The following is a 14,791-nucleotide window of genomic DNA, read 5'->3' as shown; positions in this document are numbered from 1 at the left end:
TTTTGCCCCCATAATGTCAGATGAAAAAAAAGTTGCGCTGCAAACAGGCTAGTTGTGTATTTTGGCTTGAGTGTTGTGTGTCGCATGTAGTCCATCACATCCTAGTAAGGTGGTGCAGGAATTGCTGTATATTGGCTTGTCATTGGCTGCACAATTTACGGAATTTTGAAATTCATAAACATGTAATCTTCAGTAATTAAATAAACGTATGTGCTCAGATTTAATATGTGAATAACCTTTAAGAGAATCTTATGGGGACATATATTAAAAATTAGATAATTGAATGTACAGTGTACACGATAGGGTGGAAGCATACCGATGTGTTCAGCTCTGCTGCTGTTTATTCAGGGCCCACTGCAGCATTGCATCAGCAACCCCATTTGGGCTGGCCATGATTTTTTCCACACAGAACCCGCATTTCTGTTGCACAGGCCTGTCAAGTACCCAACAAGCGACTAATGTGGGCATCATATGGGCACACCCGGTTTTCAGTGCTGCCAAGGCCCATGTGGGAGCTGCAGTGGTTTTGAGTGGGCAGCCCCATTTGGGCAAGCCCACGTTCTTCCTGCGTAAAGCCCACACTTCTGTGGCATCTGCCCCTGAAGAATACCACAAGGCACCCACGTGGCCTGGATGTAGAAATTTCGGCTCAGTTAGCCCTTGCATACCTGATATGGGACACTTGGCACCAACAGGGGTAAGCCCAGTTTGGGCTTGCCTGCTTGCCCAAGTGGAACAACACACAGGGGCCCCACATCGTGGACTACTTGGGATAGGACAGTGGTGTTCTGCTGCATTCCAATGGTTGCTTTTGAGTTTCTTTGGACACCCTTTTTTGCTTTCCTTTCTGTTTAGTATAGTTTTGCTGTTGGCTTACAGGAGCCAGGAAAAGTTAGAAAAGTGCTTTTCAAAACTGAAATGTCTAGTAAATAGTAGAAAGTGACTGAGGCTGGCTTTAGTGCGGAAATTCACTGAGGCAGTCTCAGGAAGACGGCGAAAGGAAGTCTAGAAGGGGGGGGGGGGGGGCTATTGGGTAGACAGAGCACGCGACACAGTCCAGGGTCATTGAGATGGCAACCGGATCATCTGTGCAGAGTGCCTGACCATCTCCATCTCGTCTGATGAGGAGGCGGATGGTGAGGGGAGTCTTGAGGAGTGCCCTCCTCAGCGCTCGGCGTCATGCGAGACGTCGACCAAGGAGAACCACGGTGCCTTGCGGCCGGCAGCGGCTGAGGTGCAGTGCCTAACGGTGAGTGCCACAACAGGCATTGGATGCAAAAAAGGAGGATGGGACAACATTGGGCTCACTGCTGTAGAGTGGGAGGTTGGGCTGTCAACGCAAGAGCAGAGGCAAAAGAATTTCAATAGCAGTTTCATTTATGTAACACGTACATTTGTGCAGCGGTAGATTTCAAGACGGAAGTGCAGATTCTGCATACGGGAAGAGAACAAAGTCGAGTTTCATCGGTGGCGGTTTAAAGATGTCTCCATCAGGCACTAAATGAAGATGTCAGAACACCTGCTCTTCGAGCTGTTCCGATCAGGTGCAGGGATCTTGTGCTACTGCTTCCACTGTGCTTGTGTCAAGTGAACCCAATAGACCAGCGAGCAGTATGGCAGAACCCAGGGAGCACTTTTGGAAAGGACTCCAGGTTCTCAAGCTGTCAAACATAGTGCTTTGGACAGTCACGGAATCTCGGGGTGGGGTTGCAGAAATGGACTATTTATGAGCTGTACAGTGTGGTAGCATGGTCATCTCAGGCACGCTGTTATCGAAGATCAAGTTCCCCTTTCTAAACTGAGGCAAACTGGTTTGCGCAGTCAGTGCTTGCGATTTCTGTAAGCCTCAAGCCCAAGGATTGCTGGACGTTGACGCTGATAATACTGAAACAATAATGGGCTACAGTGGGCTCCCGATAATTGAGACTCGGGTAATTTGCACTTTTGTTTAGTTCAAACAAATTTTTTAATTTTCATTCACTATTTGTATTTTGAATGCATTTTAAAGCCGCTTGATTCAAACTTTTTGCATTACTCCAACACTCCCGTTGTGCAAAAGAGCAGTGGTCAAGTTTGGATACATCAGGTTTGCAGCACCGTGTCAGCTGAAAATTGAGCCACCTCTGTAGTCCAACCAGTTAACTCGAACAGGGTCCCGACACAGCCAACACGGTAAATGACCATTCATGTAATCCCCTCTTCAAGCCTGAATTGTGTCATGGACACTTGTTTCTCTCCTTATCCACTGATTGCCATGAAAAATGTGCGAAAATTCCAAATGACCATCGATTTCTGCTTCTGTTGCGGTGTCTGCGCCCTAAGCTAGCATAGAAAGTATCAGTGCAATATAAGAATTTTCGATTCTTACTCAATGGTGTTTCCTTTCTTGTCTTGACTGCGTGACGTGGCACAGCTCATTGTGCACTGCAGTATCAGACTATAATTTTAGAAGGGGTCCCCACTCGGGGTTTTAATTGAATTAAAAGTGGAGGTTTCTAGAGTAGCCTCCAAGCTGTAGAAGCATGGGAGCACCAGAAAATATCACCAGGCTAGAATCACATAAACTGCCCGTGAGCAAAGTACAGTCGTTTGCTCTTCTGCTTTCAGCTCTGAGAAGGCACAAACTAGTGTGGTGTTTTACTGTTGGTAATGGTTACATGCTTACAACATACATTCATCAACCGAATAAAGCATATGCATGTTTGCGTTTGAAATAAGCCTGGTAGTACGTTTTCGGTCGTGGTTTTAACCAGGGAAAAAAACTTTGCCATGGCTAAGTTCACTGCTTGACCAGGCTGAGGTTTGCTCTTTTACAGCTTTTGAGCTCTCTTTTTCCTGGTTCTGTGGCATCATTGTTGGCATATCACACTAACGAGGTGATGTCACATAATTAGGCATTTGCAAGTAGCAGGTTTTGGTCTGAGGTTAGTGTCAAATTTCTTCGAATAATTGGGCACACAAGGCCGGTACATGAAAAAAAAAAGTGTGCATTCAAGTTATACTGAACTCATTGAAGCTACATCGACATTTTGCAAACATGGCCATTCAAAATTAAGGGCCTCTACCTACCGATTTCAGCTAATAGGAGGGTGTGAGGTAGATTCAGCGGTATCGGTTGTCACAACAAAGAAGGATGGCCTCATCAGCGGTGCATCCACAAGAGATGGGACGATAACTGAGGCAGAGGAGATCGCCATAGCTCTAGCGGCAGCTGAAGGTCATCGCACCAACAAATCTCTCACAATCATAACAGATTCCCAAGAAGCATGCAGACGCTACATGGTAGGAAGAATCAACAAGAAAGCACTAAGGATTCTCTTGAAAACGCAGCAAACCAACGAAAAGATACAACATAGGATCTACTGGGTACCGGGACACGCCGGAGTCGAAGGCAATCTGAAGGCGGACAAGCTAGCTCGCGAGCTTACTATCCGAGTTGGTGCGTCAAACGCCTCGGATGGTCCGGTGATAACGGTAGAGCTCACGTACGCAGCTATCCTCAACCTCATCAAAGGCAGAAGATGCAAATATCCCCAGCCACATCCTCTGCTAACACAATATGAAGCGACATGTTGGAGAAGACTCCAAACAGGAACATTCCACAGCCTTGACATTCTACATAAGATGTATCCGGAGCAGTATAGGGATACATGTCCGTGGTGCGGGGCAACCTCCACGCTGTATCATATCACATGGGAATGCATACACAATGTAGCTTTCCGAGGTAACAAAGAGCCAAATGCGGAGCAGTGGGAGGACCGGCTAACCAGCAGCCAGCTCAAGGTCCAAAGAGACCTAGTCAGCCACGCATGCCGGATGGCCAGGGACAGTGGTGCCTTGGTCTAGGGGCGCCAACCACGCTCAGCCTGGAAGACATCGGCAATCTTCGGACGAGCAGCAAGACTCGTTTATTAGAGCAATAAAGTTTATTCACTCACTCACTCAGCTGAGCCGCTGGTATTATGCTTCTTGGGCCAGTGCTCGTTCCTACTGTGGCTTGTGGAGCCCCATGTGTCAAAAAAATTTTTCAATTTTCATAGAAATCTGCGCTGTTAATGAAAATCCGAGCTGCATGTCGTGTACCCAGCCTTTTCACACTAGCAGTTGCTTTTACAAATGAGTGTGAATGTAAATTATTGGTTCTTCTGCTAGCATGTGGAGCATTTGTCATGCCAGGATCCGAAACTGTAGGACAGTTGGCTATTGGATTTACCACTTAGTCATCCGGAACACATGGTAGCTGTGCTGTTTTAAAGCAATAGATATAAGGGCCCTGTTCTGCAGAAAATCTGGCGGTGTCCGTTGTTGTTGTGAACGAAAAATACGGATTGGTCGAACAGGTAGTTGCGTTACATGTAAGCCCGTTTGAATGGTGGTATTTTGGTTCGAAGTGAATTTGAAGCAAATCGTTATTGTTTTCAAATAATTTCTAAGTGAATATTGCAAATACTGAAAGGTTGAAAGGCGCAGCAGACATTCTCAAAATCTTATTTTTCTAACACACAAGGCCGTTACCTGAAAAAAAGAAAGGAGTGCATTGAAACTTTGTCACATATTCATTGAAGCTGTGTCAACTTTCTGCAAAATTGGCTGCCAAAAGGGGGGGTAGTCAACCTACAGCATGGTCAATGAATATGGGGGAGTGTGGGGCCTATTTGTCCTGTCTTACCATATAAACGTGTGTAAAGGCCACACTTGTGTATGTGCCGTACCCTGTTTTCCCCAAGGAAATATTTAAAAAAAATATCCATGCAAGGGCCTCACTCAAACTTTCCACGCAGGAATAGCCTTCAAAATGCACGTGCCGTGGCCTCTGCGATCAGCTCCGGCTGCGAGCACCAGTGCGCTTGATCGTGGAGGCCATGCACATGCACAGGAGCTTTCAGGTGCCACCCACAGATGGCGCCTGAGGCCGCGGATCATCATCATCGTCGTCAACTTTTTCCTCTGCCGCAAGCTCTCGCTATCCATATTGCCATCATTATCACCAGCTCCAGCTTTTTGTGGCTATCAAAGTCACGGGAGTTGTGGTATCGTGTTAGTTCCCGAAAGTTTCTCGAACTGGAAGAAAAACTGCTCTCCCAAGTGATGGAAGTGCGGAACAACGGCTGCGCGTTGACAGCGAACATGCTGCGCGACTTCTTGTGGGATGAGCATGCACCAGAGCGCAGCACCAGCTAGGGATCCCGCCTGAACGCTCCGCAAGTGACGATTGAACATTGAATAAATGCCACTTGTTCCCTAATTGGTGTGTTTCTACTTAAAGCAAAAAACTTATCTTCGCACATCGCTGGTATGGGTTGCACACTGAAAGTTGGCCCTCAAATCTGGAGGAAAAAAAAGTATCACCCTTGCACGCATTTATATGGTATGCAGTGGCGTGGCCAGAAATTTTGTTCAGAGGGGGGCTCATGTTGCAGTGCGGCCTCCTCATAGAATTTGTGGAAGGATCAAACGCAACAATAATAATTGCATTGCCACTGCCATTGACAACGCCATTGTGTATTAGATTACGCTGTGTACTGTCTAAACAAGTGAAATATGTATTTTTTTAAATAAAAGAATGTATTCGTATGTCTTAAAAATCGTGGCAGACATGATTACAAAACATAAAACTGAGCAGGGGACATGACACAGAAGAGAAGGAAACAGGACGAGCTTGTCCTGTTTGCTTCTATTCTGTGTCTTGTCCCTGCTCGGTTTTGTGTGTCGTAATCATGTCATACCAAGTATCCCCTTATGGTTTACTCGTGGCAGACATAACTGATACCAATGCTTCCATGTTTTTGCGTATTTAATAAGTAAAGAAAATATGTCACGAAGCAGTGCATGACACTGATATGAAAAACGTAAAGGTTATGATATTATCAAGTAGAGGACAAATATTTTAATGAATGTTTGTAGTTCAAGAACCTTTACATTTTTGTACATATGCAAAAGCCAGGTAAAAATCTGTGACGCTGTCCTTCGTTCCAGTGTGCTGCACAGCAGCAGCTGTTTACCGTCATGTATTGCGAGTAATTGCACCGAAATTTTAGTCGCAACAGCGAGCCACTGATAGGCCTTTGAAACTTTGTGCTAGGATGGGGCCCCTTGCGTTACATGACTCCAGGTGCATGGGCGGTGTCACGAAATCCAACCCGAGTTAGCAATGTTCGCGCCAAAGTATCTTTTCTAGTCTGAAAAAGACACTGTAGGTGACAAAATCCAGAATTACTTCCGGCGCTGGTGGTTGTTTTCTTCAGCGGTGCGTGACAGTTGGAAACAATTTCAGGGGGCAACTGAAGCCCCATAAGCCCCCCCCCTCCTGGCTACGCCCCTGACGGTATCTACGATTGTGCCATTGTGGAGCTGCTGCTTTTAAGCACCATGGGTACCTGTGAGGTGTCCGCGCCGGCTCTGCACTCCTGGCACCACCCTGCATCAGACATCGGAAAGGGGCACCTATCTGCATGTACCTTGTGCTAGCTTGAAGCCGCACTCGCACCTGCTCACATGTGCTGCCACGCTCATGTGCAGACTGGCTTCGGCATACGCGCGGGAGCACAGGCATGGTGCACAGAGTCGGGGCTTTGGTTGCATGCGCGCTGCGGTGCCATTCCAGAGGACGTACACTGAACAGAAACCCCATGAAGCAAGAGTTCTAGAAATGTTATTCGCTTAAGATGAACACTTGCGAGATTTCGAATACTTTCGAATCAAATAGAATATGTTACTATTCGGCCAAATTTTCGAAATTATCGAATATTCGCACAGGCCTAGTTACACATTAAGCGGCAGATTTAAAAAGTGATTTAAAACATGAGAAAACTGGTGATCAGAAGTTTACTACATGACAGATGTCATTAGGACATGTAAGTATATAAAGTAAATGAATTAGGCTGAATAGAAGTTTGGACTAATTAGTCGAGAATCGAACCCCTGACTCTTCTTACGTTGCGAGTTGGACACACTACCCGCAGGCAACACAGGCACGTTCTTACAGCCTGGTTAAAGCGGTGCTTTATACATGTATAGTGTGGTCTTTCACATAATATGGAAACAGTGGAGTCGCCGCGGTGAATTAGTGGTTATGGTGCTCGGCTGCTGACCCAAAAGATGTGGGTTTGGTCCCGGCCGCAGCAGTCGAGTTTCGATGGAGGCAAAATTCTAGAGGCCCGTGTAATGTGCGATGTCAGTGCATGTTAAAGAACCCTGGTTGGTCAAAATTTCTGGAGCCGTCCACTGCAACGTCTCTCGTAGCCTTGACCGAACTGGAAACAGTGGCTGTGCCTGCGTGAAATTCTAGAATATTTGCACAAGCCTACAAATAATAATGTCTAAGCTATATTACATTCATCACCACCGCAAACAGGGGCTCTGAGTCTTGCATTAGACAGTGATAATCGTCCTGTGCATGTTTTTTTTTCGCTTCCTACCCTGACTCGTGTGTTGGTGTGTGCATGTGCCAGCAGGTGCAGGAGACCCCACCTCAGAGTCCGCGCTCTGGCCGCGGAGGAGTGATGGTGCTCACGTTGCCCACGTCGTCCGAGGCCTTGCGGGGCTCTGGCACTGGGGCCAGCTGCAGCCCAAGCGCACCGCTGGCCAGCACTACAATGCGCTTCAGCTGCCGCAGCATCCGTGTGGGCTCCTACAAGGTGGCGTCCAGCGAGCACTGGGTCACTGTCTCGAGCCGGGGCTTCGAATTCTCCATTCCACCACCCCGAGGTGGGTACCAGATTTGATCATTGCTCTTGACCTCCCACAAGCTGGGAGTTGCAGCCGCCACCGTTGATGAGCCGTTGCTGTACTACTGTCGCCCAGCGGAGTGAGTTTTACAGCAGCAGTGGCGGCAGCCATCTTCTCGATGATTGTCTTGTGCAAGCACTGATGTTCATAATTCGCAGCTTGTGCCACAGATGTGGGAAGAGCAGCTGAGACAGTGCTATGTACAAGTGGCGAGAAGAGTAATACCAGCTAAGGTTGGCAAGGAGGTGAGGTGGGGGTGAGGAGAATTACCACGGAAACTGTTGGGGTGGGGGCAAGTGGCACACTTGGGGCACTGCTGCCGCTACCGGCGGAGCAGAGAGCAAGTCACGGGGGAGGGGGAGACATGCCACAGGTGTAACAGCACAAAGCAGAATGAGCACCACTGAATCAAACACGACAGCTATCGCTGAGCTTAGCACATTACACAGCACAGCTAAAAAATTGCCAATTATTTTTTGCCTCCTACTTTATTTATATTTTGATTGCATTGTACTACATTACGCACACTGCTTCATCACATCGGAGTGGTAAATGGTTGGTGGCATCGTCTGTTGTGTTTATTCATTTTGCGGTTTTCTCAGCAACACAGTAACGATTTTGTCGAGAGAAAAAACACTGGCATTGTTTCCGAAGGTAGTCCATCAGCCAGGTGCTTTTTTATTCCTTTACTCGTCTACACAAAAATAACCGCGTTTTTGGAATCTGCTCAAAAAATCTGACTGCATAAGCATGCGAAGTTTTTTAAATTTTGGTTTGAAAGAAAGGAAAATGGTTTTAAGACGCATGTCCCCTCTTAAATAGAGCCTGTGGAGAACTCCATCTGTTTGTTGTTCTCAGTTGGAAATTACACTTTTGTTGTTTCTGAGTGTGTTGACGTTTGTCCAGCAGCATTTATGGCTGAGTAATTTGAATGTAAAGATTTTGCTGCCATTTGATTGAAACTCGGGATGTCTACACCTAAAAGGACTGGTTGCCAGCAGTTTCAAGTGAATGGTAGTGTAGCGCAGCCTCGGAGAACCATGCAAGAATGTTGGTGCGTGCATTGACACATTTTACTTGCAAAATTGGACAGTGATGGTAGCGCCTGTATTTTGTCTTGTAGTCTTTTTCTGCCTTATGAAAATTGTTTTTGGTGAGAGTGGTCTCTTTTTTATTGGAACACATTTCCTTATCGATACAGGTCAGCTTCAATTTGTGCTCGGTGTCTCTTTAACATGCGCTGACATCGCAGAGCACATGGTCTTCCTTAGCGTTTTGACTCCATCAAAACGTGTCTACCATGACTGGTACAGTAAAAGCTCGTTAATTCAAAATTGGTTTTCAAACTTACAGTTAATTTGAACTGACTGCAGGGTCCCGGCGCAGCCCTGTGTATTTCAATGGGGGAAAACTCCCAATAATTCGAACAAGTCGGCATCCGCTGCGGTTAATTCGAATCAGGAGCCACTGGCTGACACCGCTCCTCATAGACAGAAGTTGACCCATAGGGAGTAAAGCATGCTCCAAATTTACCACAGATGTAAAACAAACAAAAAGAAAAGAAAAGTAGAGTGCACGAGGCTCACGGAGTCCGCGTTCCGGTGCATGCCGTAGCAGGTTTTCGCTGCTGGAGCTCTCTCCCACGCCGCTGATGCTTCGGCGCGAGCTGTTCCAGGTGTTCGTTGTGCCGTGGTCGCTGGCTCGCGGTCACCTGGTGTAAACAACGTAGTGTGGTGGTTCGGGCGATGATGACTTTTGTTGGTGCCGTGAGCGCGAGCTGCGTGGACAGCAGTGTGGAGACGTTGGAGCCCTTGAGTGATGCCGATACAGTAAAACCTCGTTAATTCGAAATCGCTTAATTCGAACTTTCGGTTAATTCGAACTGATGGCCGGGTCCCGGCAAAGCCCTGTGTATTTCAATGGGTCAAAACTCCCGATAATTCGAATATGCCGGTATCCACGTCGGTTAATTCGAACTAGGCGCCGATGGCTGGCATTGCTCCTCGCATATAGAAGTCACCTCGTAGCAAATACAATGCGCTGAAAATTAAAAAAAATGCAGAATGATGAGAAAAAAAATAAGCCAGCACGCACGAGGTGAGACGTGAATTTCGTTGCCCTAACCAACCCTCCGGTGCATGCCGTAGCAGGTTTTCGCTGCCGGAGCGTCGAAGCATTGGCTTGTCTATTTTTGGCTGACGCGCGGTCACGCGGGTAGCCACCCTACCGCGGGCGCCGCCTATGCTCCGGCCACGGTGGCTCCGGCGCAAGCCGTTGCAGGTTTCCGCTGCGCCGAGGCGGTCGTGACCATTGGAGACGCACGCGACCATGGAGGAAAGAAGTACTCGGGAGAGGTGGTTACGTCACATTTTTTTGAAGCCGCGCTTTTTTTCTGATGGAAGTAAACATTTCAATCAAGCGGGCCTCCCCTCCCCATTCCCCCGCTTCCCTCTACTTGGGCGCCGTCCCAGCGCGCCTGCCCATGCAGCAGACGACGCCGCTGCGCCCAGCGTTCTATTGGCTGCGCCGTAGGCTAAACTCTCCCAGTAGCCCTTGCGAGAACGCGTGACTTCCGGTACCCTTTTATTGTGCAGCTCGGGAAGCGAAGACTCTTTCCTTTCCTTCATCCTGCACGCAGCACCCGGCCCCTCTTGCGCCTAGTCTTTGTTGCCGCGGTGTCTAGCGAAGTTTGTGTTGCGTGATATTCCTTGTTTGTTTGGTATCTCGCTGGTGACGTCTCATCGACTGTGGCAATCATGGCAAACCGGGGAAAGTACTCCGCAAAGGATTTGAAGACGAAGGTGGAGATATTACAGGAGGTCGAACGTGGTCTCCTAACAAAGACAGCGATCGCAGAGAAGTTTGCAGTCAAGAAAAGCACGCTGTCCACATACCTCAAGAACAAGGACTCGATCTTCAATGCGTATCAAAAGGAGATGGAGCCCTCGCGGAAACGACTAAGAACATCGGCTCATCCAGAGATGGAGGATGCTGTAATGGCATGGATTAAGGACGTTCGCAGCAGGAACATTCCGCTAAGTGGACCAATGATTGCCGCAAAGGCAGTGGACTTCGCCAGCCAGATGGGCATAAGTGACTTCAGCGCGTCGGAAGTCTGGTTGTCGCGTTTCAAGGCCCGTCACGGACTTACGTTTAAAAGCCTTTGTGGAGAGGCAGCCGCAGTCGATGAAGAAACGTGTCAAAATTGGATCTCAGGTCAACTAAAGGACTACCTTGCCGATTACTCGCTCAGTGATGTGTTCAATGTAGATGAAACCACGCTTTATTTTAAGTTGCTGCCGACCAAGACTGTCAGTTACAAAGGCGACACGTGTTCAGTCGGGAAGAGAAGCAAGGAAAGAGTGACGGTGTTGGTGTGCGCAAACGCGACTGGCACGGAACGGTGCCGCTTGCTGGTTATAGGCAAAGCAGCGAAGCCTCGCTGCTTTAAAGGGCTAAAAACTCTCCCTGTTGATTATACTTTCAACAGAAAGTCGTGGATGACGCGAGCAATTTTCACGGATTGGCTGCGCACACTCGACAGGAAGTTCGCGGCACAGAACAGGAATGTTCTGTTGTTCGTCGACAACTGTTCAGCCCATTGCGACATCAGCGGACTGAAGGCGATCCGTCTGGCATTTCTGCCGAAAAACACTACGGCTGTGCTGCAGCCTATGGACCTTGGGGTTATTAAAAACCTCAAAACACTGTACAGGCGCCACCTCCTAGAGCGGATTCTTGTGTGTATGGACAGCGGCAAATCGTACGACGTCAATCTCCTCGGAGCCTGCCACATGCTGGCAACATCGGGAATGCTGTCAAGGCGGACACAGTCGCGAACTGTTACCGAAAGTGCGGCTTCATTGAAGGCCCTGAAGCCTGCAGCACGGCAGAGCTGGATGCTCAGTGTGATGACACCGTCGCGCTGCACCCTGCCTACACTGCTTTATCGGAGGGTGTTGACTTCCAGAGCTTCGTAGACGTTGACAGCGGCGTGGAGACATCGGGGCCGTTAAGCGATGCCGAGATTATTGAAGCGGCCTGCGGTGACCAGATGCCGCACAACTCGGGCGCGGCGAGCACAGCTGACAGCGACGACGAGTCCGACGGAGGCGACGATCCATTGCCACCCCCGAGTGCATGTGAAACAGCGTCAGCACTCGATCTGGCTGCGCGCTACTTCTCCGCCGATGATAATTCGGACGCTGCGTTGGAGCTGTTGGGCAAGTTGCAGACGATGCTTGTCGAGTCACGGCAAAGAAAACGAAAACAAATGCGCATCACCGATTACTTTTGTCTTTGATATGCTTTGCCAATCTGCTGTTAATAAACATGTTTTTGAAGCATAAGGTCCGTTCGATTTAGCCTGCACGATCTACACTAGTTCGTGCAGTGCACAGCAAGTGCCATGCAAGTGCTACAGTCATGCAGCGCCAGTTCAGACGTGCAGGCGTAGCGCGACACTAGCGCCAAATAGAAACGAATGCTAAAGTGCAGAAGTCGTGCAAGCCTTCTGCATCGTTTGCGACGCGCGTGCTTGTCTCGTGTGTTATTGTTTGCGCTGTGTTCTCCGAGCTACGAAGGAAAAGAAAATGGACCGCGGCCTGCTGTCAACGGTTATACAAACAGCTATGGAGCTTGTAGACTCCGACAGCAGTGACGAAGAAGAACTTGAGGAACTTATTGCAGTGGCAGTGACAAAGCTGGCGAGGCTGAAGAGGAACCGCATGCCTCGTTACTGCGAAGAAGTCGTAGGGCGATATTATGACTTTGAGTTCAGGCGTTTGTTTCGCCTGTCTCGTAGCACCTTTGAAACTGTTGTAAGTTCTTTCGAAGCGTCGCAGTTTTTTCCACACCCTAGCGGAGGTCGTCCGCAAGTGAGTGCCGAAAAGACTTGTCTTATCGCTCTAGGCTACCTGGGGCACCAGAATGGCATGTATTCGCTGGCTGACCGATTTGATATGTCAGTCTCGTCGGTGAGTGCTTGTGTTAATAGAGTGCTGGACTTTTTGAACAGCATTAGTGCATCCGTGATCGCCTGGCCTGACCAGCGTCAGCAGGAGCGCATCAAGGCTTCCTTCGTGGCGAAAACCGGTGGCAAGGGACCACGCAACACAATCGGCTGCGTGGACAGCAGCCACGTCGAGAACAGGCCCGCAGAGTCGCCGCAATCATATTACAACCGTAAAAAGTGGCCGTCGATCATACTGCAGGGCGTGTGCGACTATCGCAATAGGTTCATTAATGTGTTCATTGGGTTTCCAGGGTCGGCCCATGACGCTAGGGTACTTCGGGAAAGTCCTATTTTTGAAGACTGTTCTCAGAATTGCAGTAATGGATACTTGCTTGGTGATTCGGCATACCTTGGCTTTTGACCCCGTACCGGGACAATGGGCGAAGTTTTCCTTCGTGGAAGAAGAAGTTCAATGAGGTGCACTCGCAACAAAGAGTCGCGATCGAAAATTCATTTGGACTGCTTAAGCAACGCTTTAGAAGGCTGTATCTTGTGGACGCCGCAAGCATTAAGCAATGCTGCCTGATCGTAATGGCGGCATGTGTGCTTCACAACATGTGCAACGAAGAGAGGGACTTCTTCGAAGACCTAGAGCACCTACCCCAGCAAGAAGAGATCGATAATGGCGAAGACGGTGACCTCATCTTTGACTGTGCTGGAAACTGCGAAAGCATGTGAAATGCTATCGCTCAAACTCAGTGCTAGTGTGTGCCTCTCGCCAGCTAGGTCTCTGCGCGGTTTCTTATGACTACAATGCAAACAATAAACATTTATGAGAAAGAAATTAAGTTTATTCGCTGCTTTTGGGAGCCTGCCCCTCCACGGCGGCAACAAGGCGTTCTAAAAGAGCCAGTTTTTTTTCCGCCCTTTCAGCTCTGTCCTTCTTTGCTTCTGCAAGTAGCTGAATGAGCGTTTCAACGTTAATTTTTTCTTTTGTCCGTTTTCCCGATTTCGGGAAAGACTGTCCTCGCTGTGGTGGGACTTCCTCCGTCACGTGCGGTGGGCTCGGATCCTGGTGAGGTGACGCTATTTGGTCCACATCATGGCTCGTGGACTGCTCGCCAGTACTTGTTTCCGAGAGTGTGCGAGAACATGGAAATATTTTGACCCTTATTTTGGAAGGTGTGAGCTGCACAACTACTGAGACCTCACCTGCAGTTTCTCGGCTCTATCACTCTACCAGGTGCTAATAAAATGGTAGGTGTAATGTGGTGCTGCTTCTCCAAAACACCAGCGAGTTCTCTGAAATGGGCAAAATAACAATTGATATTTTTGTAAATGACCATTACAGCAGTGATGTGCACTTACTCTTCAAATTCGAACGTCACGCGTGAGTGGCCGGACGAGGAATTCCTTTCCTTTGTCCTTTTGTAAGCCCTCTCCAGGGTTTTCCATTTATTTTCGACCTGGAGAGGACTTATGTCGGAGCCAAACTCTTCGTTGATGGCGTCCGCCAAGGCTTGCCAAAGCATTTTTTTCGTGCTGCACGATGTAACGAAATGAGATGTAACAGACAGCACATTATGCAGTGTATCAGTTACCAGATGAAGCTGTTCTGAATTATTATACCCTGGACGCAAGTACAGTACACTACCTTGCTACGGTACCCTCACTTCAAAAAAGAAAAGACGTTTGCAAACGTAACTTCAGCGTGGTAGCATGCATTCGTTCGAACCAGTAGGAATGAAATAAAACTTACTGGAAGCCGCCCTTCTTTCCCATGAGCGCTTTCATCTGTTCGTAGCGCTCGATAAGAAAAAGTGTTCTGCTCCTGCACCATCGTTCAGGCTCAGGAGAGCTGCTTCGGGGCGCGTTGCTCTGCGGCGGCGTGGACGTTCGGCGATCACCTGGGTGGTTTCCCTGGTGACCGGTGTCGTCGCTCAACACCGTTGACACGATTGTGCCATCTGTGCGAGAGAATAAATATTGATGTTTTGGGAGCCACCACTAAATAAAGCAGGATAGTTGAAATCTGGGTCATAGCTTTGAATAAAACCTGTCAAATGTCGAAGGAGAAGTGGCGACGCACACACGGCTGGATAAAGCCAA

The 14,791-nt window shown here is 48.4% G+C and overlaps 1 protein-coding gene across 6 annotated transcripts in view; it reads left to right on the top strand.

Annotated features, from left to right (window-relative positions):
* Positions 1 to 14,791, top strand: part of LOC144099462 (uncharacterized) — a 111,908-nt gene that overhangs the window by 36,425 nt on the left and 60,692 nt on the right. For 4 of the 6 annotated variants that reach the window (XM_077632775.1, XM_077632774.1, XM_077632777.1 and 1 more), the window contains exons 7-8: positions 1,095 to 1,249; positions 7,452 to 7,707. In XM_077632775.1, the coding sequence (XP_077488901.1) occupies positions 1,095 to 1,249; positions 7,452 to 7,707 (411 nt within the window). The remainder of the gene's footprint in view (positions 1 to 1,094; positions 1,250 to 7,451; positions 7,708 to 14,791) is intronic. The other 2 variants (XM_077632776.1, XM_077632780.1) reach the window with 1 other exon arrangement.

This window comes from Amblyomma americanum, chromosome 7 (genome assembly GCF_052857255.1).
Source record: "Amblyomma americanum isolate KBUSLIRL-KWMA chromosome 7, ASM5285725v1, whole genome shotgun sequence".
Taxonomy (NCBI): domain Eukaryota; kingdom Metazoa; phylum Arthropoda; class Arachnida; order Ixodida; family Ixodidae; genus Amblyomma; species Amblyomma americanum.
The sequence above is the reverse complement of the archived record's forward strand: the minus strand, read 5'-3'. Positions and strand labels throughout refer to the sequence as shown.